Raw genomic sequence first — 26,952 nt, 5'->3', positions numbered from 1 at the left:
GTCTCGAGTCTGATACGGATGACCCTTTCGTTCTCGTGCAAGTAACTTATCTAGAAAAAGAAGAATTGGTGCATGCATACGATGATGATGATGATGATGATATCAATATCGAGGAGTCATCGCGGAAAATCGTTTCCACTAACAAGAAGTACGTGGTGACGTGATTAATTGGACGATAAGTAGGGTTCTTCTTCTTATCATTGTACTAAGGTGAAATAGATTTATTAAAAGAGAATGGAGGGAGTATCATCGTATGCTTGTTCTTGTAATTTTCTTTAGCACATATATGACTTTTGGCTAGCAATGAAGAACGAAATGAAATCTTGGAAAACGTAGCACATACGAGTGCGGTGTACACAACTCGAGGTAGGGGCATCACCTTGAAGAAGTATATACATGTCGCTTCACGATTTTGTAAAGAAAATACCCTTCCATTCCTATACAGTACCAGTCACGCTGGTAACAAAAAGAAACAAGCTCCATGCTTAAATTATACATTGTTGGCTGTGCGCGGTTGCAGAGGCCGGAGATGTTTCATTTTTGTAAAGAAAATGCTTAAATAATTCAAATATGAGCATACAGATGAGATGAATCTCTTTGTATGATTGCAGGGAGTACTTACTTCCTCGTGTTAAAAGGCAAGAAAATGAAGGCCTGGCCGCTACTAGGGCATTGTGACGGGATACGCCTCAGAGGAATGTTTGTGCAATTGTGTGTAAATAGGGCAACATGCACGTAACATTTAGTGCACCACAGTGATTATGCCGTTCTTCTGCTTCATGATTGCGCACGGGTCTAATCTGATTCCATGGCAGCCATCTTTGAAGGACGCAATGGCGCCTACATGCACGAATGGCAGAGTACACATTAAGACCGACAAGACGCAGGAGCATGCTCAAAGTTCTCGTTTTGCTTGCAGAATACCCCATCCCCATGCATGAGAGAGCATGCTCAAAACAGCTTCCAAATGCAACGCTGAATCGATCCCCTTGGTCCTCACGGGTACCGCGAGAAACCAGTATCAGATTGCGTGCAAAGCTCGGAGATGTCATGCAGCGGCAGCAGACCAATAGCAGTGCTGCCGAAACCGGCGGCCGAAAAGCTTTTCGCTTGCAGTTGCAGAGCTCACTGTGGCTCCCGGATCGGCGGCTCGCACGAGGAACGGCGCGGCGCGCGGATGCATGCTGCGCGAATTCAAGACCCGCAGCACGCCCAGCCCAAGTGGCTCAACAGCAGGCCTGCCCCTGCAGCGTGCTGCGCGCGCGTCTTGTCCTTCGCCTCGTGTTAGATCACATTAATGCAGCCAGAATTACCGTGCCTAAGCAAAGCATTGCTCAGATGGTGACCCGGCCGGCCGGCTAAACAAGTGATCCCAAATCCTCAAGGCTCTAGGCAAAGAAACCAAGGTTTAAGGATCCTGAACAAGTGCAACAGAAAAAAAAGGAGGGAGAAAACTCATTCCTTGTACAAAATTCACAAGGTCCATATAGAGAGACAAAGTTCTTTACCCAGTTATGCAGCCAGAAGGTCACATGCGTCGTTATTTCTTGCACGAAATTTACAAAATCCTTATAGAGAAACAAAAATTTTACACAGTCATGCAGCCAGAAGGCCATAAGCATCGATTCGTTATCTAAGCCTCCAAGGAATAAAGTGGCAACGCTACGTATCTCGGCTCGGTTGACATAATCTGGATTCTGGAGATGAATCCAATCCAGAGTCAATGTTATATGTAACAAGTCACCACACGCTAGTGCAGCAAACCCCTCCAATTCAAGGCCACTATCTCAGATTTAGGGCATGGGCATATGCTACCAGCATCCTAACTGTAAAGAACTGCACAAGCTGATAGCTATAGCGTGCTCACACTTTGAAAACAGTTCGATTGGGCAGCAGCTCTCGACGGGCTAACAGTTAAATTGAGCTATTAAGCACCCTCAAGTGATTTACTTTCCTTACTAAAGTTACTTCCACACTATATCACCCAAAAACTTGAGAGCTGGAACACCTCTGATCTCCATGTCCACAAGTGGTGCTTGGATAATGTTCAACCCCATCAACTCTGGATCATTCCGTATCATGTCCAGGGCACGTGTTTGATCCTGCGTGAAAGAAAACACATGAATGTCCCTGCAGGCTGGTAGTTTCTAGAAGAACCAGTTACTAAGTAGAAAATCTAAACTGCTGTCCAGTACCTTTCTTTTTATAGCACAAAATTTACAGTCTGACGTTGAAGGTGGTAGAACTTGGTTCACGATGAGTCTTCTTACAGGCACACTTTCCTTTTGCAACGAAGAATGCAGCCTTGATGACTCACTGATTGCCATCACCTGAAAAATGCCAAACCAAACAAAAAGGGAAGGGTGTAAAAAGCATAAACATATGCAAGGGGGCTGCGGAATTAAGTGAACAATTATTACCGTTGGGATTGTCACGATTATAAACTCCGTTGATTCTGTGTCACGAAAAAGCTCTCGCACTTTTATCATCCTTTCTCTCAATTGCTCCAATTTGTTGGCCTTTAGCAGTAGCAGTATGAGTTAAAGGTTTGCAACACCCATGAAGAAGCAATATGCTATTCCATAGGAACCGGGCAGAACACTTACTGCATCCTGCTGTTGAACCTCTTGTCCAAATACTGATTTAATAGCTGATGTGGCAGAAGCAATCTTGCTCCTCAGCTGGGGGGAAAAAGCACCATGATAGAAACGTCATTTCAAGTTGTAAAATACCACGAAAATTCCTAATCTGATGACATATATAACTCTCAGAAAGAGTTCCAGAGAGTGGCTTCACAAAAAATTCTAGTTGAGCTGAATGAGGTAACAGAGCGTCATTATGGAAATTGCAGGAACAGCTACAAATAGATAGTGCCATAACAGCAGAAGATGCAATCACTTTGAATTGTATAGCCATCAAAGTAAAACAAGATGATTCTGAAAAGGCAATACAAAATCAACTGTTCTTCATCCAGCAATCAGTATATAGTGAGGGTCATAATCTTAGCATGATAGCTTAAAACACAGAAGCTAATAATACCTTCAGGATCTTCCCTATGGATGCATCCAGGAAGTCTGGCAATGATAGTAACCGAAGTGTATGCCCCTGTCAACAAGGAAAGCAAATAACAGATGATATAGCAATTGGGTATCTGGAGTCAACTCTGGATACAACATGACATATGATAATTACCGTTGGGGCAGTATCAAATACAATGCGGCTAAACATGCTGTACTCCTGTGCTTCAAGAAATTGGATAACCTGAATGACATGACAGCAGCAAGTCAGAAACTACGAATGGAAGAATAAGCAGGGAAACCGTAAGCACACAAAGCATGTTCTTACCTTTGAAATTGCTATTGCTTCATCCAATCCTGGTGGTGGTGTGTCCAACAGCTCCCCCAATTTTAACTCTCCAAGCTGTACTGAATAAGATCACTGTAAGCCAATTACAGAAATGAACTCGGACAGATAGATTCATGCTACTCACTAACATCAGAAGTTCAGAACCAATATGACTGAACAAGATGGTAGGACGTTCACCTGCTCAACAAGCACCCCGAGACCCATGCTATCCATGAAATCCTTAACCCCAGTTCCTCCATTCTTTTGACTTGCTGTCCGAAACTCTTCTCGAGCCTTCTCAGGATTTATCTGCATTGGAAGTCCACGCATGCCACACTTAAGAACTATCCACGCCAATCAAAGAGTATGTCATATGTTGTTAGCGCAGCCTTCAACGCCTATCATACCATAGAACATTAGCACTTGTGATTTCTTAACATATGGTCAGATTTTTTTTTGAAATAAATTGTCAGATTTAATAGTTTGCAGGATATATCTGTATTAGAATTCCCAGCATACCACGCTTAAGAACTATCCACATCAATCAAGAGTAAGCCATATATTGTTAGTCCAGCCTTCACTGCCTATGTACCATAGAACATTAACACTTGCGATCTGTAAACATATTGTGATTTAACAGTTCAATATTTTCAAAAAAGTACACATCAGATAGTTGCATTGGCCTTCCTGTTACCATTTCATAAAAACCAATATTGTGCAACTTGTGCAGGAGAAACCAATAATGTGACTAATTGTCTACGTAATTTCATCTTGCACAGATTAAAGCTGCTGGAAATCAGTTTATATGAATGCTTATATTATCGAAACCAAAACACTAGCTACTGCACTACCACTCTGTTGTCTGCGTGTTTGAAAGCTTCTTGTCACGGTTCAGATTATGATGTTACTAACCTCGAGCGCAAACAGGGGCGCATCAGGACCCTCTACCTGCACGAGCGTCCCGCCACTCAAATCCTGAACCGCCGAGGAAGTAAAATGAAGCAGTTCTTAGAACAACAAACTAAAGAAACAAACACATCTCAAAGCAGAGTTGTTCGGCGGGGTGAGCAACCTGCGCGAAGGAGTCGCTCAGCGAGTGCGCGGGGTCGGTGGAGACGACGAGGGTGGGGTGGCCGTTGTTGGCGAAGCGCACGGCCAGCGACGCCGCGCAGCTCGTCTTCCCGACCCCACCCTTTCCCCCGAGCATGTAGTACCGCCGCCGCGTCCCGGACGTCATCTCCAGGAACCCCAGGTCCTCCGCCCCCTCCTTCGCGGGCGGGGCAGCCTCCGCCGCAGCCGCCGACGCCGCCGCGCGCAGCGATGCGCGTCGTCCCGGGCGCCGCCGCGGGAGTCGTACGACACAGCGGGCCTGGGAGCCGGCGGCCGGCGCCGGCAGCGTGAGGCGAAGCGCGGCGGCGTGGAGGCCCGGCGAGGCGGTCGCGAGCATCGTGGCGAGTGGGGGATGAGGGCGGATTGCTTGGGTTCTCTTGTCTTCGCTTCGCTTCTGGCGACTAGGCTCTTCTCCGCTCTCGGTCTCGCAGCACCGCGGACCACCGGGGGCTCCTATATTGCTGCGTGGTAGCTTGATCAATCTTGAATCCTGAAATCTTCAGAATTTGACCGTTCAGACTCTCCAAGATATTGCGTGTCTGAATTTATCAAAATAAGTGTACGTGTATATTTGTGAGCGTCTGCATCTGTGTATTTTAAAAATAAAATAGAGACTCTATATGTATTATATATCTTATGCTGTGTGGGAGATGGTTAAATAACTCACTTATAAAATCCACCAAAACCTAGCTGATATTCTATTCAACATTTTATTAAAAAATATTGGACCAACATTTTGAAAATGTGGAACTAATATTTTTATATATTGAATCTTAATATTTTTTCCCACCTTTTTCTTTGGCGCCGGCGGACGGCGGCGGTGCGGGGTCTGACATGGGCGGTGGCGCGCAGAGCCGGTACTGGTGGGGACGCTGGCTGTCCAGCCGCGAGAGAGGCAGCGCGGGTAGGGGAAGGCTAGAGGCAGTGTGATGCGGCGGCGGGGTAGCCGCGGCGGCCTTAGCGCGAGCAGGGTAGAGCCGGCGACGGTGCGGCGCGGCGGCCGCGCGGGCACAGAGAAAGGTGCATGTGAGGAAAGATGAGGGTTAAAGTTTGAGTATATTGATTTAATGATTATACGTATTTACACGAATCCCAAACACTGGAAGCAAGAAGAAAAAATCATATATAAGATTCCCGCGGAGCACGCCGCAGCCAGAGGTGCCACGCCGCCGATGTGGCAAGGCAGCCCAACCAACAATTCAGCCCGCGACCTCAAATAAAAAACAAGAAATACAGCTCGCCAATCTGGGCCATGACACGAGCCCACATGAGCCGATCTTAAAGCCCAAGCGTGGCGGCAATTCAGCCCATAGAGCCACGCCTAGCCAGCCCAACCCATACCACTCGTAGGTACCAGACCCATCAGCAACTTGGCCCATGATGTAGCTAGCAATTCTCAGTGTGTACCCAATCTTCTTCTTCCTCGCAAGAGACTGTCAACAAGCAACAAAAAACAAACACAAAAAAACCCCATGCTGTCTAGTCGTTTGTTCAGGCAGCCTGGCCAATGGGAAGGGTAAACGGCCAAACAGGACACATCACGAGAGATCTGACCACCGCACGCGACGAAAAAGAAGAAATGCTGAACGGATGAATCTACCATTGCTAGCTTTAGAGCCGCACAGTAACCCTACCACACTGTGGCTACAGTGCGGAATGCTCACTCATCGCCGGATCAAATCAAGCAAACGCCATTCCTCAACCTGTAGCTAGTCAAACGCAGCAGCGCCTCGCATCCATCGGTGACGCCACTCCGTATGATCCGAGCTCATCGACCTGTCCGCCGCTAATTGTTCACAAAGCTTCCGTTAACCACCCTCTCTCTGCCAGCGCCCGCCCGCTCTCCTTTCCTAATCACGCGATTCGCACTCCTAAACCACCCTGCAGCTGGTCGTTCTTAGTCGAACGCGAGGAGGAATAGAGAAATCAGAAATGGCAATGGGCGGTTGGGTCCGGGCGACCACTTGATCCACTTGGCGCTCCTCCCGACAGAGGAAGAAACAGCGCTGTCGCCAGATTAATCGCGGATTCCGTCGGTTCGAGCTGACGGGATTGGTGACTTGTGAAGGTTTCCCTGTCGTGTAAATGTCGATTCCTTCTGGAATCGAGGCCGAAAAACAAAAGGCCGGTTTAGTCAACTGACAGGTTCTTATTACAAGATGGCTTCCTGTCATGGTCACGAGCGACCTGGAGCGGCTTGTGGCTGCTCCTGATTGGGTAATAGCTACACGCAAGCGTGATGCCATCGTGAATAATTTATTACGGTCTTTCAAAAAAAAATAACATATAATGCACAGTTGCATGGAAGCACGAAGCCCATACTACTAACTGAACATTTTCTGATTTCGTTAGATATTTTTTACGAAAAAGGCGACTATTGCTACTTCTTTTAAGCTTGGTTGGATCTTCAGAATTCAGATACACAGTAATATGTATGATGCAAATGATCTGTAACTAGCCACAGGGGCTTTAGGAGGAAGGACTGATATGATTGTAGAACAATGCAGTCACAAGGACCAAAGCTGCAGGCAGAGCCAAAAAAAAAAAAGGGTTCAGACTTCAGACTTCAGAATTCGGCAAAGTCTCCTCTGCGTTCCTATCACAAAAGGCACGCATCTCTTGACAATTTATTCAGTCTTCACTTCTCACTAGCCACCAGGATGGATGGAAGCTAGCGAGAGCAGCCAGCCGGAGCTAGCTCCAGAGAAATCATTGGCCGGAATGATGAAGCAATCAGTGTGGCCGTTCCTCCATGGGCGCGAGAACGGCGTCAGGATCAGGCAGGTCCTCCGGCTTTCAGGTGTCCTCCTCTTCAGTCCCAGCCGGCCGCGAAGACTCCTCCTTTCCACCCGTAATTCGGTGCAGCCGCCGATCAACTGACGCATTCACAGCCTGATAGACAGGCTAGCGTTTAGGTCAAAAACCAGCAAGGTTCTCGGCAATCAGGCCTCCACTACCCATCACATGTCAACCTCTCTCTCATGTCGACATTGCTCGTACCCTCTCGCGGTGCACCGAATCATATACGCCTACACGGCTATGGCGACGGCACGGGCGTGCAGTTGCCAACATGTACCAATGCTTCTGCTGCTCTGATCTAATCCAGGAGGATGCTAACAGGCACGGTGATGGGACTGATCACTCGCTTGCTGGATCAGTAGAGAGAGGGTGCCATGGAGCAGCATACCTGTCAGGGCCCCGAACCTGGATGCCAGCTCTCCTTCTCAAGTGAACGCCGCTATATCTCCTAGAATTATTTCAAAAAAATAGGTACGGTGATTTGCTTGATCTACTACCACAGTGGTGGTTTGGCCTAGTAGAGTGACCCTGTGTTTCTGAAGTCTGAACACTAGAACAGTGTGCTAAGACGCTTAACGCCACGATTTTGGGTGATTTAACAGGTAGATGGGTATGGTTCTTGTATGTTGGGATCCAAATTCTGGGGTCAGGCGCGAGCCAGTACAGCTGCAAGAACCTACCTACTAATTGGACCTGGGAAAAGCAGGTAAACCATGGATGGTGATTCTTAAGCTAACGATGCTTCTTCAGAATAAGACACCAGGTGAGGAACTGATGACCAGGAGACTACTGTGACCAAAGCAGATATTGGATGGCACACTGTGACAGATGACACAGGTGTTATGGTCAGGTTGGAGCTCGAGCTAAGAGCAGTACAGTTTGGAACTTGAACTGGATTTGGCTCTAAAAATCGGGCTGATATGGATGGCTGCAGATCGACTGATTACAGGAGCATGAATGGACAGGAGTGACGATTTCTGAATCTCTGATGCCTGTGCAGTGCAGTGCAGACAAAGCAAAGCGACGATCAGCAGAGACATCAATAATACTAGTGTGTGTCTTGATGGATCTGCGACTGATCTGATCGATCTATCGTCAGCTATCATGGTTCGGTTTCTGTCGACAGGGGGCGAAGAAGCGTGGTTTGGTATTTCCTCTTGTGGCTTCATGCTAACGCATTGCTAGATTCAGTTTCAGCGGAGCCTTCTGTTTCACACGCATGCGCATTCTAAACGTGTATGGCTACCTGAAAGTGTTTCCTGTATGCATTGTCTTTGTACAGTCTCTCTGCACATGCTCACAAGAAGTTTCAGAAACACAGCCTCTCTGTACTCTGCAACCTCCTTCCTGATCGAGATATTCGGTAAGTGGGCGGCCGGCCTGCAAAGCCAGGCTGCCGTGGCTCTAGAGGCTTCGGATTTTCCCGAGTTGAGTGGCTGCCTTGCAACGAGCTGTAGTGATCACAAAAGCCGTCTCCTTTTGGAAAGCACAGTGCCACGGCCATGGAAGACCTTGCGCCTTGCGAGACATCGCAATCCAGTGCCGGAGTGCAGGTGCCTACCATCTACTTCCCCCATCAAGGAGCTTTGCAATTGCAGTTGTCCACCGAGGGAAGTGGCACAACTGCCATACACTCGTAATGAGGGTGTAGTGGCACTGTTGACACATCATGTGGTGGTCCATATAGGCCTACCCGCAACAAATTAGGCCTGAAAATGCCAGGTTCCGAAATCTTGAAACTAAGTTCCGTGAGTTTTTCCGGTTACAGCGCTATGTTGTTGTCTCTGCACTGACATTAGTATCTGATAAAACAACTGAAATACTAATATGCAAACCGAAGGAGAGAAGAGAAATATCAGTTGCTGAAGTAACGTCGGACTGGGAATTGCTGAAGTAACGAGCATGATATTTTCAAAAGTGGCAGGTTGTTCTTTTCTTTTTTGAAATCAGTGGCAGTTCAGTTTCTGACAGGGACCATCCTAGCAGTAGCAAGCACTGGGCGGGCCTGAGCTCACTCGACGCATCTGCAGCGCTGCTCACCGGAGCAATGCGCGTGCCGAAGCGCAGAGTGGTTAGGATAACTCCATATTGTAATGGCGCTCTTAGCAAATCTGCAACTGCTCATCATTTGAATTCCGTCGCTGGGCACGCCGAGCTGGCGCTCCCCGCAATTGAAAAACTGCTCGCTTGCTGCAGCTCCATCGCTGATACGGCAATGGCGGCAGCGCCATGACAGCGACGATGCCATGCCCCCCGACCAATGGTAACTTTTGGTACGGTTTGTCCTCCGCTGCCTCGCTCACTCACTGGCATAATACGCGAGGAGACGTCAACTTACACAAAGCCCGGCGTGAGGATGCCGCCGACGCCAAAAATATCCGGCCCTACACTAGCGTTTCTCCCTTGGGAAGGAGCGCCCTGCCCCCTCCCTATTTTAGAATTTGTTCGTCATGACCTCGACGTCGCGCTTTATCCCGCGGCATATTGTACGCACTTGCGAATTTAGAACGCCAATTATTTTACCTGCAGACGGGTTTAACATGGTTTTATTTGCGATCACGGGGTGACGCGAGTTTCTGTCCTTGGTAAGGTTCAGATAAAAAAACACGCGAGTTCATACATCTCGACCAATGCCCATCCGACAACGTGGTCGAAAGGGAGTATACTATGGAAACGCAGTGGGGGGAATTGTTTGAGGGGCGATGATCCTTGACTGATTGGGAGCTAAACAACACTGCGCGCCTCCCTCTGGTGATCCGACAAGTAGGCCTAATGAAAAGGCAGCGGGTACCTGCCATCTCTAGCTCACTCGTTGGGGACTCGGCTCTCCCTATAAATACCTCCTGCTCATTGCCTCCGAGAGCAAGCAAAGCAAGAGAGCTGCGAGCCTGCGAGTTGCTGCTGCTGCTTCTTCCTTCCCCACCCCCTCCCTCCTCCGTCGCGCACGCACGTAGCTCGGTCGGTCGTCGGAAATGTCGACCAACTCGAGATCCAACTCCAGGGCCAACTTCAACAACGAGATCCATGACATCGCCACGGCGCAGAACGCCACCATGCCCCCCATGTACTACAGCGACCGATCGCTGGCGGACTTCTTCCCTCCCCACCTCCTCAAGAAGGTACGGGAGCTGAGTCGTCTCGTCGATTCTGTTCTTGTTTCGATCATGGCTGTGAGCTAGAGAGCTGTGGGCTAATGCGTACGTACGTGCTGCTGCCATGGCGCGCGCGCTGCTCCCTGCAGGTCGTCTCGGAGGTGGTGTCGACGTTCCTCCTGGTGTTCGTGACGTGCGGGGCGTCGGCGATCAGCGGCAGCGACCTGAACCGCATATCGCAGCTGGGGCAGTCGGTCGCCGGCGGGCTCATCGTCACGGTGATGATCTACGCCGTCGGCCACATCTCCGGCGCGCACATGAACCCCGCCGTCACGCTCGCGTTCGCCGTCTTCCGCCATTTCCCATGGATTCAGGTACGCACGCGTGCAGCACCAACAGCTACAGGCTGCATACATACTTCTTGCATCAAAGTCGAGCCATAGCTGGCCACACGATTCATATTCAGACGACAGGCACTTGAGAGTTGACATACACAATTCGTCAGTGACATGCTAACAACAAACCCGCAGTTCCTCTCGCTTTGTTGAACTCCTCTTCTTTTGACATTCATATTTCGATGCTTTTTAAATTCATAAACTGAACGTTTCAATCTATTCTATAATTTCTGTCACAGAGGAAGATAGATGCAGGCAAACTTATATACAACTACTTAAATGCCAATAAACAAACTACTTGAATGCCAATAGGATAGCTAAGTTAAACAGGAATACTTCAGCAGAAAATTAATTAAATAGCCTGTTCCGACCAAAAGGTCGTACATGGATATAACCGGTTCTCTCTCAACTGGTTCTTCTGTCATAGCTAAAACATATTCTAAGGCCATTTTTTAAAACTAAGCAAACCAAAATCACGGCATAAACACATGGCTTAGCTTGAGCCGCACATACTTATCAAAATGTGGCCATGGGCCCGAATTATTCAGTTCTGCTTAATTGCACAGATGCCAAATTCTGCAGCTTATCTTGTGTTCCGAGCTAAAAGAAAGTCAAAACCCAAAAGCCACGGATCAGTAGCATATGCCCCTGTAACTTGCTGCCCCGGACCAGCCGATCGCATCCCTTTCATGCTCATAAGCCAAATAATGCCCACGAGGAATTTAGAACCTCGCGCGTCCCTTTCGCTGGCCCATCTGATTGCCCAGCTAAAACCTGGAGAACCAAGCACAATTAGCAGCGTTGGCAGCGCACAAATAATGCAGAGTTCTAAATAATATGTAGGCAGGCAATACGATACGTTGGGCACAGCATGTGAAGACGACGGGGTCCTAGCTGACATCGAACGAAGCCAAGCACGAAACTGCCAATGGTCGGGGAGTTGTAGCAGAGTTCGTTCCAAGTTTGTGACGGACAAGGACATGCCGGTTGGGTTACTGCTGTGAGTCCGTGGCAGTTTGGGTAGTACTTACTCGAGCTAGTGGGTGGCCGGAAAGCACCTGCATCGCCATCCTCAGGGCACCAACCGGCCGCCTCGGCGTCGGCCGCGTCGCTCTCGGGGCGCGATCCCCGCGTTCCCACGGCCGGAGACAAGTGCCCCGGGCCTTTTTGGCCGCCCCCGCGGCTGGAGTTTGGCCGTTGGGGTCGCGGGGCCGGCCGGCCAGGTCGCCACTCGCCACGCGTGCGGCGCAGGCGAGAGGTGCCGTGCGGGGGAGTGGCCGCGGCGCGGACGCTGAGCCGAGGCATGTGCACATATATTCGCCCCGCCCGGGGGAATCGATCGATCTGCCGGAGACGGCAGCGCGGCCGGCCTCTGGTTCAGGCACCCTATTCCGATCCGGCAGCTGGCTGGCCCAGTTGCCTGCTGCCGAATTCACGGCGACGGGGGACGGGGCGAGGCTGACCCGGACCGATTCGATGTGCCGAGAGCGCACCGCGGCCCGTGCCCGCCGGTGGGAGATCACGCGCGGTGCAGCGCAACCTGCTTGCTGCTCCGGAACAGGGGATGAGGGGCGGGTCCAGGAATATCTATCGACCTGATTATGTATATCTTGGGAAGGGAATTTGGACGCGATGCTGCTTTCCTTTACCTCTTCCTGACGTTCCGTGTTTGGCATGATGGCAGGTCCCCTTCTACTGGGCGGCGCAGTTCACCGGCGCCATCTGCGCGTCGTTCGTGCTCAAGGCGGTGCTGCACCCCATCACGGTGATCGGCACCACCACGCCGACGGGGCCGCACTGGCACGCGCTCGTCATCGAGGTCATCGTGACCTTCAACATGATGTTCGTCACCCTCGCCGTAGCCACGGACACGAGAGCGGTAAGTACGAGACCTTCAACATGATGCTCGCCGTCGAGTGGTTAATCCCCCTGACGCTGATCTCTGCTTGTTCCGTGCTGTTGTGGATGCAGGTGGGTGAGTTGGCCGGGTTGGCGGTTGGTTCCGCGGTTTGCATTACGTCCATCTTCGCAGGGTAAACAAATCATACATACGCGACGCTTAGAAATTAAACTGACAATAATTCGTTTAATTCAGCGTTGAAAATAGCTGAGAGTTCCACGTCAATCTGATCACTAAACTACTGCAACTTGCCTCTTGCTAGCAGCTAGTAAACAACAGCAAATTCAAAGACATGAATTAGGAGACAATGGCGATTCTTTAATTCAGCATGCAAATCAGCAGTAGCACTAGCTAAGCACGCCAGCCATGACCACCTCTAGTTCCTTGCAAATTTGACCCTGTCCTGTCGTGTGTGCCGGCCGGCTCCTCAGCGATCACATCGACCGGACACAGTCACAGCACGTCACGCACTGACACAGCAACAGTAGATCGAAGTGGTAGCAACTAGCAAGTACTAGCATGAACACGAATGAATGGATGGATGAACGAACTGGACACGTACTGAGACGCGAGCGAAACCCCGAGTGGTGATTGCAGGGCGGTGTCGGGCGGATCGATGAACCCGGCGAGGACACTGGGGCCGGCGCTGGCGAGCAACCTCTACACCGGCCTCTGGATCTACTTCCTGGGCCCCGTCCTCGGCACGCTCTCCGGGGCCTGGACCTACACCTACATCCGCTTCGAGGACGCGCCCAGCGGCAAGGACGCGCCGCAGAAGCTCTCCTCCTTCAAGCTCCGCCGCCTGCAGAGCCAGTCCGTCGCGGCGGACGACGACGAGCTCGACCACATCCAGGTCTGATCGTCATCGATGCAGCAGCAGCTAGACGACGCGTCCGGCGGAGCCTTGAGATCGATCACTCTACCTTCTACCTATGCTGTATCAGTACTAGGATAGTAGCTGTAATGTCTCTCTCTGTGTGTCGTCCTCGCCGCTCTTGCAGTAACGATTGATCGATGCACGCATGCGTACGCACTGGCACGAGTGTGTGCCACGGTAGCAGATGGCTCGCTCTGATAATGTGCCAAGGAGCTGGAGCTTAATTTTGGGACGAACAGTCGAATACTGTGGGCGTGCCAATGCAAGTGTGTCTCTTCTGCTGTCACTTGTTCCAAAAGTTTGGTGGTGCCTATATAAACAGTCTCTTCTGCTCCTCCTTTAGTTTCTTTGTTGCCTGCGTTGCATGCATTTTGCCACTCCTGATTCCTGAATGAATCAGTGAAAGAACATTTCACCAATCATCATCGACGCTAGCTTTTTCATATGCTTATATAGATCGTTTACTTCTTGAGGCCGGGGCGGTCCTCAGGTGTAGCTTTCTGTCCGTGACGATGATGATTCGGTTCAAGGCTTCAAGCCGGCACCAATTGGAACACTTGGGTGCTATCTCGACATGCTCTTATCTAATCCAAGCTGGTTAAAAGGTACATGCTCATTCCTATATATATATATATATATACACTACCATATCCGTAACAGAAAGATTATTAGGCATATGCTCTGCTTTATAACCAGATCGCCTTTTGTCATTGTCTTTTTGGATTTCAAATTTTTTGCGCAAATTTGGTTCCCTGGCCCAAGGGAGTAGCTTAGGTCCAGGTGATGATCAAGTTTGTTACCCAGCCGTCATTGTCCTTGCATGATAGTTTTAAGGATGCAACCCTTGTTGAGAAAGGCGGATCGGTCGCTAGATCTCCTTCAAAAGATGTATAAAGAAAATTTAAATAAGAAAAGCTGGAATCAAGAACTAGCGGCTTAAAGTAAGCCATCTGTAGGTGGAGCCTGATGATATTTGGGATGCAAAACCATCATCATTACCTCTTTCTAACAAAGCTAGAGGCTCACAACTTCAGGCCGGTGGGCTCTACATTCATCTTTTCGCTAGATGAGACAGCATCACGCAATCATGTCGGAGATGTAACCCTTGCAACAGGCACACCAAGAAATGGTTTGTGTGTGTGTGCCGTGTGCGTAAACAAAAAATCATCAGCCATTTATTGGTCAGTTCCCCCAAATGCCTGTCATACTCTTCTCTGGGAATGTAAAAAAATAAGAATGCAGATGAAGAATAGTTCTAGTTCCAGAATCTATGCACCATCTCAGTACAGTGTAGTCACACAGATGGGACTTAGCTGCACAATTCACTACTCGTTTTATCGACATGGGATCCGAGAAAAAGATGACCACAGAAACAAGCCGGCATGCCTGATTCTTCGTCACGCTCCAGAGGGCTCGCACAGTCGCACCCACTTGGGACGAAGAATACAATGATGCCCGTCAGTAATGCCCCCAAACCATGACCTCACGCCGCAGAACGCAGAATCCAATCGCTGATCAGATGCGAGCCTTTGTAAGACGCTCGGCATTGGCCATGGCATGCAGGGCCCCAAGCATCTGAAAACAGTCGGTGAATGGCTTCGCTGCTGTCGTTGCGGCTGCCGTGGATGGCCTCCGAGCCATCAGTGCAGGTTTGTGGCCGTCGCCGATCGACCTTGCAGCCGGGACACGGTCGCCGTGGCTAGCCTACCATCTGTCCGTCCGTCGGCGTCGCCACTGAATTCATGCCACTGTTCGAGAGAGAAAGGAGCATCATATCATGGCGTGCTCGAAGAATAATCTGGACATCATTTGATCCGTGACCACACTTTTTTACCGATAAGAAAGAGGATCGTGCTTTCCATGACATAGCAGTGTTCCATACATCAACATGTGCTCCTGCAAATGCTACAATTTTAGGTACCATAAATAATATTAGAAGTTAGTTGGTGACATAAACGTTAAAGTTAGTGGAGAGCTTTAGCTATAGGACCCACAGCTGATCGCAATTGCTTGCCTTAGCTCTATATCCTTGTTAAAATTTTCTAATACAATACCATATAGCTACTCTGTAATCTCCATCCAATTGTGATGATAAACTTTGGTTACCAGTCACAACATTCGCTTTTCCATCTGTATTTATATTTTTCATCATTTTTTCTTCTTCTTGAATACGTAGGAAATCTGCGCACTTTATATTAAAATAGAAGTTTAGAGTTTACACAACACGCCACGACTTCGTGCGATAGGTTACATATTACAGCCCGTGCCAAAGGTTTACAGCAAATGCGACTACTCACTAACTAAACAACCAAGCTTCACGGCTCCCGCTTCGATCCACAGCTCATGCTCCCTCTCTCGCCTTAAGCTAGGTTACATATTTTTCATCATCAGTGCCTCAAACCACCATTTTGTTCGATATGTGTTTAGTTGAAACCATAACTAGGCTTATGACAGCTCTTATTGTAGCCATGTATTGCTAGACTTCTAAATTTTTTTATCTTTTTAATTGCTGTAATTTTTTCTTACGTGTTAAGTTGAAATTATAGCACTTGTTGTGCCTTTTATTCAAAAATATCTTTTGTATTTTTATTAAAAATATAGATACAGTACACTTTTAGTTACTCTTAGTAGCATAAACAGACACTTCAGCTTGTGCTCAGGATGTTGAATTTCCTCTACAAAATTTTTTTAATAAGTGTAGTAATATCCTTTTTTAATATAAAAATGGACTGCTCACAATTGAACTATTAATGCATATATGTTGCTAGCATAATTTAAAATGTATTGTGAGTGTCATTGGTACATAATTAATTAGGAAAACATTTTTTCATTAACTATGAAAATACATACTTATCGCTTGTTTTGCATGGGGTGGCTGTGTGGCACACAACATCCATGTTGAGTTAATATTTGCTTTTGAGGAGGGTGCTATGCTATCAAAGACCTACATGTCTGCGCCGCTACAATCCTTCAATCGCTACCAGTAGGCTACTGAAGCCAACGAGACTGGATCGTGCAGAGAAGTCTCAGTTTGCACACGGGCCCAGCGCATTGAGAAAAAGTGCAGATGGATCACAGATGCATTGGATGCATTGGGCACTGGCTAATAGCGAGGTGACGGTAACGGCAGTATGACACTGAGCCGGCGAGAGCTACAGCTACTCATTGCGCCGAGGTCCGAGCTGCTGCCATGGAGTAGGACGACGACCCCCTGGCGAATGGGGCGAGTCGTCGACGGCTTGGATTATGGATCGGAAACTTGGAACCTTGCAAGTCAACTTAGCTGGCCGGCTTTGTGGATAAACAGAGGCTAGAGAGAGAGAAGGTTGCTGTTGCCTGCAGTCAATGACGATTAAGATCGCAGCAGGGTTACCAAGTTGCAGACTTGCCTATCTGCGATGACCAATTTAGTAGGATAGGAATAGGGATGGTCTGCTCTGGAGACTGGAGAAAAAGCGCCGCGCAAATCAACTGGATCGAGGACGACAGTCGCGACGAAGGGGACCAAGGAGAGGTCATGGAACACTCTGCTAGCTATGCTATCGTGATGGACACCAGACGGTCTGACGCTGATCCGGCTCCAATTTGGTGTGTTCGTCGTCGACCCGAACCGGGCATGGGCAAGGTAGTGCGCGTAGGCGCGCATCGGAGCGTATCACGCAGTGCCAGCTTTGCCAGAAAGATCGATGGTCTGATGAGACCAGCGCAGACTGCTGACACTCTGACAGAGATCAGCTCATGAACATCCTAAACCTCATCTCGCATCGCATAGGCGTATGCGTGCGCCACGAGTTGCTGCGGTGCCGAGACTGGAAAGGCTGGTGTCGCTTGCTGAAATGCATCGGCCAGGGCTAGGCGGCTAGCGAAGAAAGCAAGAGGCAGCATTGGCTCCTGAATCTTCCGCGTGCACGTACGGGCAGCATAGGCACGTCGATCAGTTCGTCGGTAGATGTCACGTAAACCGATCTGACAGCGAAAAATCCACCGCGTGGTCAAGAAACCCGAGACGTGGAAAAGCAAGCTTTCTCGTCGCCTAACAGGTGCTTGCCCTGACCAGCTCCGATGTGCTTTCAGCCGGCCGTCTTCGGGAGCTTAGCTTTTAGTACCTTCCATCAGCGCGGCCACCCGGCGGCGCCTCACCGGCGCCGACGTCTGACGGCCCGGCCCTCCTCGCCACTACGCACGCCGAAAGACACCTCGCCCCCGCCAGTGCACCGGCGTCGCCGTCACCGCGACCGCCCATCACGCACGCACACGGCCGCGAGACGGAAACCTGCGTAGCGACAAGCTTCCCCGCGTCGCGGACGCGGCGAGATCTCCCCGAGCCCAAAGGCCGAGCACTCCCGCCGTGCCGGGCGGCCGGGGCGCGACGCGTGCGGCGAGCCCGCGCGCACTACCAGCCAGCCGCTGCCCCCTCCCCGGGTGCGCGTCCCCATCGCGCTCACCCGGGTTAAACTCGTGCCCGCACCACCGCCGCTTTCCCGGACGAGGTAGCGAGAGCGGACTCGCCACATGATTGATCGGTCACTCGGTCTGCTGGTGATCAGGGCGCGCCTTTCGATCGGCAGCGGGAGGATCTTTTCGGCCCGTCCATGGATCCGTCACCAGCTTTTTGACGGATCTCCGGAGGAGGAAGAAAGGAGACGCCACCGTGCGTGATCACTGGCGCACTACCACCGGCTGATCCATCATCCATCCATGTACATGCACAGCCACAGCTCGGCCGGCCGCTCCCGTGTCCTGTCCGTGCGGGTGCAATGCTTGTTTATACCGGCAGGTATCCAGCGTCGCTTTATTACGTGACGCCACAGGGGCAAAAATAATCGAGGCCTTTTGCTCCACGCCGGAGCTGGGGGACGGACAGTGGTGGCTGGGATCCGAGTTTATCTCACGGTCTGCTAATGCAGCCCCTTTTCTTTTCCTGAAATATCAGGCGGTCAGGGTTCAGTACTAATCTAATCCTGATTGGAAAGCAGGGGGGCAGTGGCAGTGGCACACGCGTTACACGCCTTTCTACACGGTTTCACTCGCTTTACGACTGGTCAGGTGCGCAGCAAGAGGATCCAAATCGACCAAGAGCGACGCTAGAACTAGAAGAGACGTTGCATCAGAGCATGAGCATGCTGAACGTGCTGCGGCCAGTCCTTTGTTTATGGCAACCAGTGGACGCATCAGGCAGGCAGATTGCTCGACCTGGCACCTGGTGATGCACCCAAAGTGCCGGTAGATGTAGATGGGCAGTTGCGCGGTTCCTCAGCGCAAAACTTGCTTTTCCATCTGCATTTGCATCACGCCCATCTGGAACGAGAAGCAGGCGATGCAGTTTGTGCAACCCCACCATTATTAGGTGCTTTGATGCTCGATGTGGTGGCATCTATCCTGATCCTGCGCCCTTTTTTCCGAAGTTAGAATGGCCGTGCGTTTTTGGGTGGTCGTTTTTTGATGTTCTTTTAGTTTATCTCACATCCGGAAAGAAAAGATATCTGGGCGCATGATTGGGATGAGACGGATCAGGGTTACTGCGACCTGAAGTAAACGGAGCGCATCCGTATCCCTGCCGCGACAAATTTGTCATGCGATAAAGGGATTAGATTCAGATGATCGTGTCACCTTTTGTGCTGGACGTAAAGTACCTGTGACTTGCATCACCAGCTTTTTAGGTTCCAAAAGCTCTCAGATGCAGACAAGAATGTAGGCACCCTTGTTTCTAACACCAAGCGCTCAGTGCGGTACTTTGCAGCCTCTCCCTGGTTAAGCTGGGAAATTGTTTTACCGGACGATTGCTCATTGCAGATGCAGCCCACCAGCATAGGTGGGGTACAGCTTGGGGAGGCCCATTAGGCCTACGGTCATTGAGTTGCTCTGTTTTCTCATACAAGCCTTACTTCTGTGAGCCTAAAAGAATCACTATGAGCGAAAGGGCCTGTGACAGGCTGGTCAACAGGAACTCAGTAGAACCCCAGGCCAAGAGGTCGCAAGTTCAGATACCCGGTGGGGACGGATTCTGAGGTGTGTTTTCCAGTATTATTTCTAGGTGGCTACAGGTACATGCATGCGCGTTCAGTGGTACTGCGCGTTCTAGTATGGACTCTCTTAAAAAAAAGATAAAGTCACAACGATTCAGAAAGAAACAGATGAATTCACTAAGCCGACAAGGAAAAATGTTTCTAAGTTTGACGTTTGCATCAAGAAACCTTTGTCATTGTACCGCAACACTGAATGAACAGCTCACCTCTTTTTTGCATTTTCGCTAGGACAAATATTTTAAATTTGCTGCCGAGAACCAGGCTTAACCCCATGCAATAGTAATACTACTATAGCACTGTTAGTAAGCAGTCTCCAAGGCCTGGACTCCGTGTGGCGTGGTCTGAACAAGAGGAGTCGAATGATTTAGAAGTTTGACTGCATGAAATCTTGCAAAAACGTACAGCACCTAGAAGTACTGCAAAAGTCATGCACATACACGGGTGACTTATAGTAGAAACGCGGCCTTTCTTTGAATCAGGAGCACTTGCTTTATACTCAAGCAACGCACGCATGAAGCCGGTCGCAGCGTTCCCAGTGCATCGTACATGCATGGTAAAAACACACTGAGACACGCACGCTATCTTTGTGCCGTTCCGTGTCCAGCATTCTTTTTCCTCGCTCGCCTCGTTCCCACCCGACGCGAATCGGTTCCCGGCCTCCGTGTTTCCATGGCGCTGTTCTTGGTAACAAGTGTGGAGTGCGGGCTACTCATCGACCTCTTTGGTTTTCCCCAGTTTGGGAATCGGAGAGCGTAGCGTGACTTCGTTTGCAGATGTACTAATTCTGGCTAAGTGTTGGAGTGCAGTCAAGGAGCCGCAGAAACAAGCGACAATATTCGATGCACTAGTTGAGTTTCAGGAGTACCTTGAAGCTGGAAAGTCCAAGAGGCCAAGAGATCCATGATCCAGCAGAGTCAATCTGTCCTGAAACTTCCTTTCTCTCTCTGTAGCTTTTCAGTAAGTGCAGTGAAGAGTGAACTAAGGTCATAACTGATAATATTCAGCATAGAACAAACGCATGTGGAAGCCTGAAATGCTGCCTGCATTCTGATCTGCAGGCTGCAACAGCAAGTTTAATTAGCATTTAACAATGAACTCATGAACACCACAGCCTACCCTTCCTGGGACTAAAATGTTTCGTTCTCGTTGTTGTTATCGCCGACAAACACTATAATTGTTCAGATGCTTAAGCCTGACACGCGCCTAAAACAGATGTAGCAGGTTTAAACTGATGCTGGGCATTTCCTGAAACCCCAAGCATGTTTATTGGGCCCCAGGAGCCACTGTCCCACACCACACGTGCACGGTCACAACGCCGATGTGCGAGGCTCGGCGCACCACGCGGGTGGCAGCGTGTGTGTACACGCACAAACACGGCTTGAGCACATCGAACAGCCACGGTAAGAGCACAGGGGGATTAAATTGGGAGTCTGCACCCTGGAAACATGGGATCCTGGATGCTAACAAACTTATTACCGCAAGGGGGGGGGAGGGGCCGCGCATGCCGAGGCGGCATGAGAAGAAGAAAACTTGAAACCTAAGGGTTTGACCCACCCGATCGAGTAGGGGCGTCGCAGAGGCCGCACGAGCGGGTGTGGACGGGCGTGCGTGTGGTGTGGCACAACAGCCCGATCGAGGTCAAGCAAGCAAGAGACGAACCACATACCTTTCGAGGTGAGGGAGGAGCTGCAGCTGCATTTGGCCCACCCGTCAGTGTCACCAACTGTCATCACCATTTCAGTCCTTCAGGTTTCAGACAGCTTATGTATGGCATTGAGGTCAAAGCTGGCAGATGCAAATGACGCCACTGAAAGTCTGTAGAACAAGAGTATTAGCATGAGCTCAGTTAGGCATTTACCAGATGCACTGGCACATAGCTAGTCAGGTCAGCAAAGCACTGTACCATGAATCAAACTCCCCATATTCGGGACAGGCCAGCCATAGACCATGAGCCTACCCTTGAAGACACTACCTGACCTTCTGACAAGAAGGAGCTTTCACGATTTGTAATGCATTTATCAGAAAAAAAAGAGTATTAACATTTTAAAAATAATCTGAAAGATTTTGGTAGCAGTGCTACTGACAGCAATTAAAGAAACACTGATAGTACAAGAATGAGTATAAACTCTCAATACAGTAGAAAATTGCGTCGGTTACCACAAACCGACCACTGGCCTACGTGCTCAGAGATTTGACCCTAGAACCCTCTATAAACCCCTATTAGTGACCTCTCATTTCATTAATCCTAAGCTTCTTACACTGTTGGGTGCTTGGAGGACAGGGTTTGGAAAACATAGCCCATGGGATTTTGGGTTCCACATTTTTTTCCCTCGTTTTGTTATTTCTGGTTTGCAAGGGAGGAATGAGAAGGTAGCACTTGAATCCATGCAGGTTTTTCGCATCAATGTCTGTAGAAGTTCTGTTGACAAGCCCAATGCAGCACCTCACCTTATGCACGAATGGGCAAGTCTGAAACTTTTGGTTAAAGAATTGATGGCATGTGACTATGATGGTGACCTAGTGATCAGTGAGGTACCTTGGATTTTCTCACACATTTCTTGGTAACTCAGCCAGCCCGTTTCATGTCATCCCTGGCAGGCTGGCACCATGGTGCACTGCGCACATAAGCTGTGAAGTTAATCCCATGACAGAACGGTTTCTTCAGAAGAACAAAAGCTTTAATGGATAGATAATAATTAAACCAAAACATATAAAGGTTGCCAAGTAAGTAATCCTTGTTTGAAGCATGTATCGGCTGGCGATAATCAAGAAAGGTGTGCATCCTCGTTCATAAAGGTTGATGGTCTGGCAAATTCAGAAATTTCGGAGTAGCCACAGCCAAATGGATGCAAAAAAGCATCTCTAAACGACAAAGGTAGTTAATAGGTCATGTTTACAACCACGGGATGCCGGCACATTCGACAGCAAGGATATAGAAATTGATAATCTAGGGATGAGCATCATCTTAAGTTCTTGACAAACCCCCTTTGGCCGTAATACCTTATCAGCAGCGAATATGTCACTATCTACACAGTAAAATAATGATGGGGGACTGAGGTTAGATTTCACAAGAGTTTGACTAATCACAAGCTTACAAAAGCCAGAGACAATGGCTTGTCCCATCAATGAATGATAAAGAAATTTTGCAAGACATGACTCCGGATTTTAGCTGTATCCCAGGGATCTACACTTCCCTCAGCTTAGCTGACTTCCATTTGATTAGATGGCAAGAAGAGCAGAATGCCAGTTTGGCACTTCATTTCCTGTGATTCATAATTGGGTGGCATGCATAAGCTTTTCTACAAGCGGTTTCATGGCCTGATTTGTTTTCCCCATATCTGATTCTACAATTTAAATAAAAAGGGAAAACAGGTTTTCCTTCTGTGGAAAATAACAGAATAAGCCATGTGCTCGTGCCACAGAATCCTTTTTGCTTTGTGTTCAGAAACATCTCCTTCAGATTTAAACTATAAAGGTGAAAAAAAAAGATATGAATGAAGGGGAAAGGGTTGGACCAAAAAGGATTTTGGGATCATGAGAGAATGAAAGGTATACATGCACATACCAATGTGAATACATATACATATATATATATATATATATATATATTATCAGAGGGAATTAGACTCTTACTGTCCCAATATAATATTGTATGTAATTGGAATTTGCAAGTCTCTTAGTGCCTTGGGAATTGTTCTTATAATTGACAGATAGAAAATTCCAGGGAACACAATTTTAAATTAGTAAGATAGCCATCTAGAGAGCTAGATTATTCTCTGAGCAGGCTTAATTATAGGCAACAAGGCATAAATTAGATGCAAAGTACTTGGCATTCAATTAATTTATTAATTAAGTGAGTATTAAATCTAAAGATTGCTAATCCCAATCTTACCACGGAACTCGAACATCTCATTGAGATACTCATCATGGAGGTGGAGTCAAGTCTAATAAGACCTTACGTGAGTCACTTAGGTAGGGTTTCAGAAGTTCTGCTATAAGTAACAGTTCTTTAGTGCACGCAAGGGTGCAAAAGATTAGCCAACTAGTAGGAAGGCAAACCCTACAGAGTGAGAAACCAAGAGAGTTAAGACTGCAAGTCTGGCCTCCCTTCTCTTTGAGTATCTGCATGCCATAGTTCTCTTAGAGATTTTGTGCTAGCTTTGCTCCAAATTTAGCTCCTTCTAGACAAGAGCACAAGCAGTGCTTAGAAAGCCACCTCGTTAGGTCTGAAGAAGTCAGTGTTACATGGTGGCCTTACATTAAATGGAAGAAAGGTTTCTGTTTACCTCCAGTAATCAGTAGAAATCAAAACCTTTTAGCTACTGCCTACCGAGTGAAGTGCCTACCGAGTGAAGTTTAACCATATTAGAGTTTGTAGCTGGTAACTTCTTGTAACTTGTAACTAGGAGGTGAGCAATGAGCACCACCTGAGACACACAGCATCCAGCCAGAGATTTGTTTTACTGTGGTAAACATATGGATGAGATCAGAAGTGATGACATGGAGAAGCAAGATGAAGTTATCTTACCTGGCTTTAGATTTCATCCAACAGATGAAGAGCTCGTCAGGTTCTACCTTAAAAGAAAAATCCAGCAGAAGTCTCTCCCGATTGAGCTCATCAGGCAGCTGGATATCTACAAGTATGATCCATGGGATCTCCCAAGTAAGCATCGATGCATCCCTTCCCCTTCTTAACTGTGTTCTGTTTCTCTGCACAAATCATTAAAGAACTAAGAAACCTGTTTGTTTTAAGATAAGGTCATTTTGCTACATGATGCTTTTTTTCTGTACGAGAAGCGTGGATCATGTATGATTTTATCTTGCGCTCTTGTAGATACTATGCATCTTAGTAAATCTTCAGAAACTTCTACATGCAATTGTTGCTTCGTCTGTATCGTTGAGGTTTTGCCTACTTGAAATACCCAGGCACTGTAAAACGTACATGTATATGGGGTAAAACTCCTAGGATTAAACTAAATCTCATTAACACGAATAGTAAGGTTTGCACAGACCCAACATAATAACAGCTTACTGTCCTGATGTATCTACTACGTCTAACCTGCATGTTTAAGCTTTATGTGATCACATGATTCCATCTCTGAGCTTACATAATCCTGCGTGTTCTTGCCGAGCTTATGCTTTCCCTTGTATGTTGCTGTGCTGCATAACTGATTTAGGATTAGGCTATCCTAGATTCCTAGTTTAAAGAACATGCAAGCACTACATAGCTTATATTTGCATGCATGAACGCTAGTTCATTTTATCTGTTGAACTTCCAGGCTTCAATGATGAAAACTAATTTTAACTGGATCTTTGGTTTTAAATAGTATTATGAAAAGGCAGCATGAATCTAACACACAGTTACTTATGGAATCTTCTTCCTTTTTTCATGAAGAACTAGCGAGTACTGGAGAGAAGGAATGGTATTTCTACTGTCCAAGGGATAGGAAGTACCGGAACAGCACAAGGCCGAACAGGGTAACTGGAGCAGGTTTCTGGAAAGCCACTGGAACTGATAGGCCAATCTACTCTTCTGATGGGAGCAAGTGCATCGGCTTGAAGAAGTCTCTTGTCTTCTACAAAGGTAGAGCAGCCAAAGGGGTCAAAACTGACTGGATGATGCATGAATTTCGGCTGCCTTCACTCACTGACCCATCATTGCCACCGAAGAAACCACTTGAGAAGACCATTCACCCAAATGTAAGCACCTTGCATGCTGCAATATTTGATAGAAAAAAAGTTAGCACTAAACTACTTGACCCTAGAAAGTTATAATTGTAGCTTTTGTGATATACACTATATCATTCATAACATCACCAAACGATATAGGTCCTCCAAAGATTACACTGTGATAACTCGCAGTAAGAGCTGCATAAGGCCTAGTGTTTATAGCACTATTGAAATGGTTAAAACATAGCACATTTTAGCACAATTGCTGCAGTTTATTTGTATCATCCCCTGTGTACATTGTCCAAATAGAAAATATAAACTATGAAAAAATGGAGACATTTTCAAAAAAAATGTCTTGCATATGAAAACCAATAACAAACTTATTTCCTTTTCATAAGCAGGATTCCTGGGCGATTTGCAGGATTTTCAAAAAGACCAATTCAACAGCGCAGAGAGCGCTCTCACACTCATGGGTGTTACCTCCATTATCCAGCACAAATGAGAACTACATGCGTCCTTCCTCGCAGGCTACACAGAGAAGTCATCACAGCTCAGAGAACACATCGTCTACAATGACTGACATCGTTTCCTCCACTATCCAGTTCAATGGCAGCAATTACACGCCTTCAATACTTTCCTCTAGCCGCAACCCTCTGAGCATCATTGGCAGCAGCAGGCCGGCTGCATCCCTTGTGCTTCCCCCATCAGGTGCAGAGCATCACACCATGAGTGTCCTCTCAGCAATCCCGCTTGATCTTCCAGCGGGGATGGACATCACATCCATGGTCCTCAATGCATCGCCCACTACACTCCAGAACCAAGATAGGATCCCCACAAACATCGAGTTTGGCCAACCACACTGTACCAACAACAGCATTATCATGGCCAACAGATGCACGGTTGATTTGCCTGACATCGGCAACAGTGCCAACAGCTTTCCACGGTCAATCAACTTTCCGTTCAACCTGCAAGGAGCACTGCCTGATGACTGGAGGATGACATTGCCTTGGGACTCTCTCCCTTGCACAACTGAGGTCTCAATGAATAACCAACCGACCAAGTGTTATACTTAGTTTGTACTCTGTTTGTAGTCAGTACTAATGTAGGCTTGGTTTTACAGTGTATCAGTGTAGTGCCTAATTCACCATTTGGAGCTTCTAACTCCATCTGCTAGTATTGCTGTTAGCATGGAGAAGTATTAGAATTTCGTTCTGCTAACAGTGAAGCTAGCAGAGTCATTAGGATGTATCCGTGACCTAGTACCTTCTGTGCAATGTAGGAGCAGTTGCTATCTTCGCATTTCATGTGTAACTCTGTAAGACTGCAAGTCTAACTTAGCTTCAGTTTTGTTCATAGCTTCATGCACTCAAAGTCTCAAATCGTGTCCAGTGAAGTAGATCCTCTGATCTCCACCAGTTCTCTTGTCTACTCTGGTTGTCAGAACATTAGGAATTATCAGTGCACGTAACTCAGAGGGACGACTGTCACGAATCAATCTCTTGTATGGTAGTATTCACTCAATGAAGCTTACTTGCCAAGGCGGCTTGCCGGGAGGCGTGCATGCCCAGGCCGTCGACTCGGTATCCTCCTCCAACGGTTGGGATTAGTTAGCACCGGTCATCGCCGGCAAGCCGGCCGCCGCAGCGCCTCGATGAATCGCTGGCGCCGAAACGCAATTTCGACGGATCACACGGAGTCTTTAGGCGGCAGATGAGATGATCGAAAAGCAGTTGGTGGC

General features: G+C 48.2%; 3 protein-coding genes and 2 long non-coding RNA genes across 6 annotated transcripts; 2 read left to right on the top strand and 3 right to left on the bottom strand.

The window, feature by feature from the left end:
• Window positions 1–1,512: 1,512 nt before the first annotated feature.
• LOC112878892 (ATPase ARSA1) lies at window positions 1,513–4,910 on the bottom strand. The gene is made up of 10 exons (XM_025943148.1): window positions 4,418–4,910; window positions 4,258–4,320; window positions 3,544–3,654; window positions 3,346–3,420; window positions 3,193–3,261; window positions 3,040–3,105; window positions 2,607–2,681; window positions 2,421–2,519; window positions 2,196–2,330; window positions 1,513–2,102 (listed from the first exon to the last, which is right to left on the bottom strand). The coding sequence occupies exons 1-10, from the start codon at window positions 4,790–4,792 to the stop codon at window positions 1,965–1,967; spliced, it is 1,206 nt and encodes a 401-aa protein (XP_025798933.1). The 5' UTR covers window positions 4,793–4,910; the 3' UTR covers window positions 1,513–1,964.
• A 5,200-nt stretch (window positions 4,911–10,110) lies between these two features.
• Window positions 10,111–13,854, top strand: LOC112902300 (aquaporin NIP2-1). The gene is made up of 5 exons (XM_025971311.1): window positions 10,111–10,373; window positions 10,496–10,720; window positions 12,426–12,620; window positions 12,713–12,774; window positions 13,239–13,854. The coding sequence occupies exons 1-5, from the start codon at window positions 10,227–10,229 to the stop codon at window positions 13,498–13,500; spliced, it is 891 nt and encodes a 296-aa protein (XP_025827096.1). The 5' UTR covers window positions 10,111–10,226; the 3' UTR covers window positions 13,501–13,854.
• Window positions 11,252–11,907, bottom strand: LOC112902304. Its single transcript, XR_003230557.1, has 2 exons — window positions 11,773–11,907; window positions 11,252–11,515 (listed from the first exon to the last, which is right to left on the bottom strand). It is a non-coding gene; the product is annotated as an uncharacterized LOC112902304 (long non-coding RNA).
• A 6,445-nt stretch (window positions 13,855–20,299) lies between the features above and the next one.
• LOC112878798 lies at window positions 20,300–21,345 on the bottom strand. The gene is made up of 3 exons (XR_003225872.1): window positions 21,211–21,345; window positions 20,410–20,488; window positions 20,300–20,328 (listed from the first exon to the last, which is right to left on the bottom strand). It is a non-coding gene; the product is annotated as an uncharacterized LOC112878798 (long non-coding RNA).
• Window positions 21,346–23,857: 2,512 nt separating this feature from the next.
• On the top strand, window positions 23,858–26,516 carry LOC112875260 (putative NAC domain-containing protein 94). Of its 2 annotated transcripts, none has more exons than XM_025939056.1 (3): window positions 23,858–24,207; window positions 24,946–25,244; window positions 25,616–26,516. In XM_025939056.1, the coding sequence occupies exons 1-3, from the start codon at window positions 24,021–24,023 to the stop codon at window positions 26,285–26,287; spliced, it is 1,158 nt and encodes a 385-aa protein (XP_025794841.1). In that variant the 5' UTR covers window positions 23,858–24,020; the 3' UTR covers window positions 26,288–26,516. The 2 variants fall into 2 exon arrangements, with proteins under 2 accessions (XP_025794841.1, XP_025794833.1); XM_025939048.1 differs by having other exon boundaries at window positions 24,940–25,244.
• The last annotated feature ends 436 nt before the right edge of the window (window positions 26,517–26,952 follow it).

Source organism: Panicum hallii, chromosome 1 (genome assembly GCF_002211085.1).
Source record: "Panicum hallii strain FIL2 chromosome 1, PHallii_v3.1, whole genome shotgun sequence".
Taxonomy (NCBI): Eukaryota; Viridiplantae; Streptophyta; class Magnoliopsida; order Poales; family Poaceae; genus Panicum; species Panicum hallii.
Note: the sequence above shows the minus strand (reverse complement) of the source record. Positions and strands in the feature narration are given on the sequence as shown.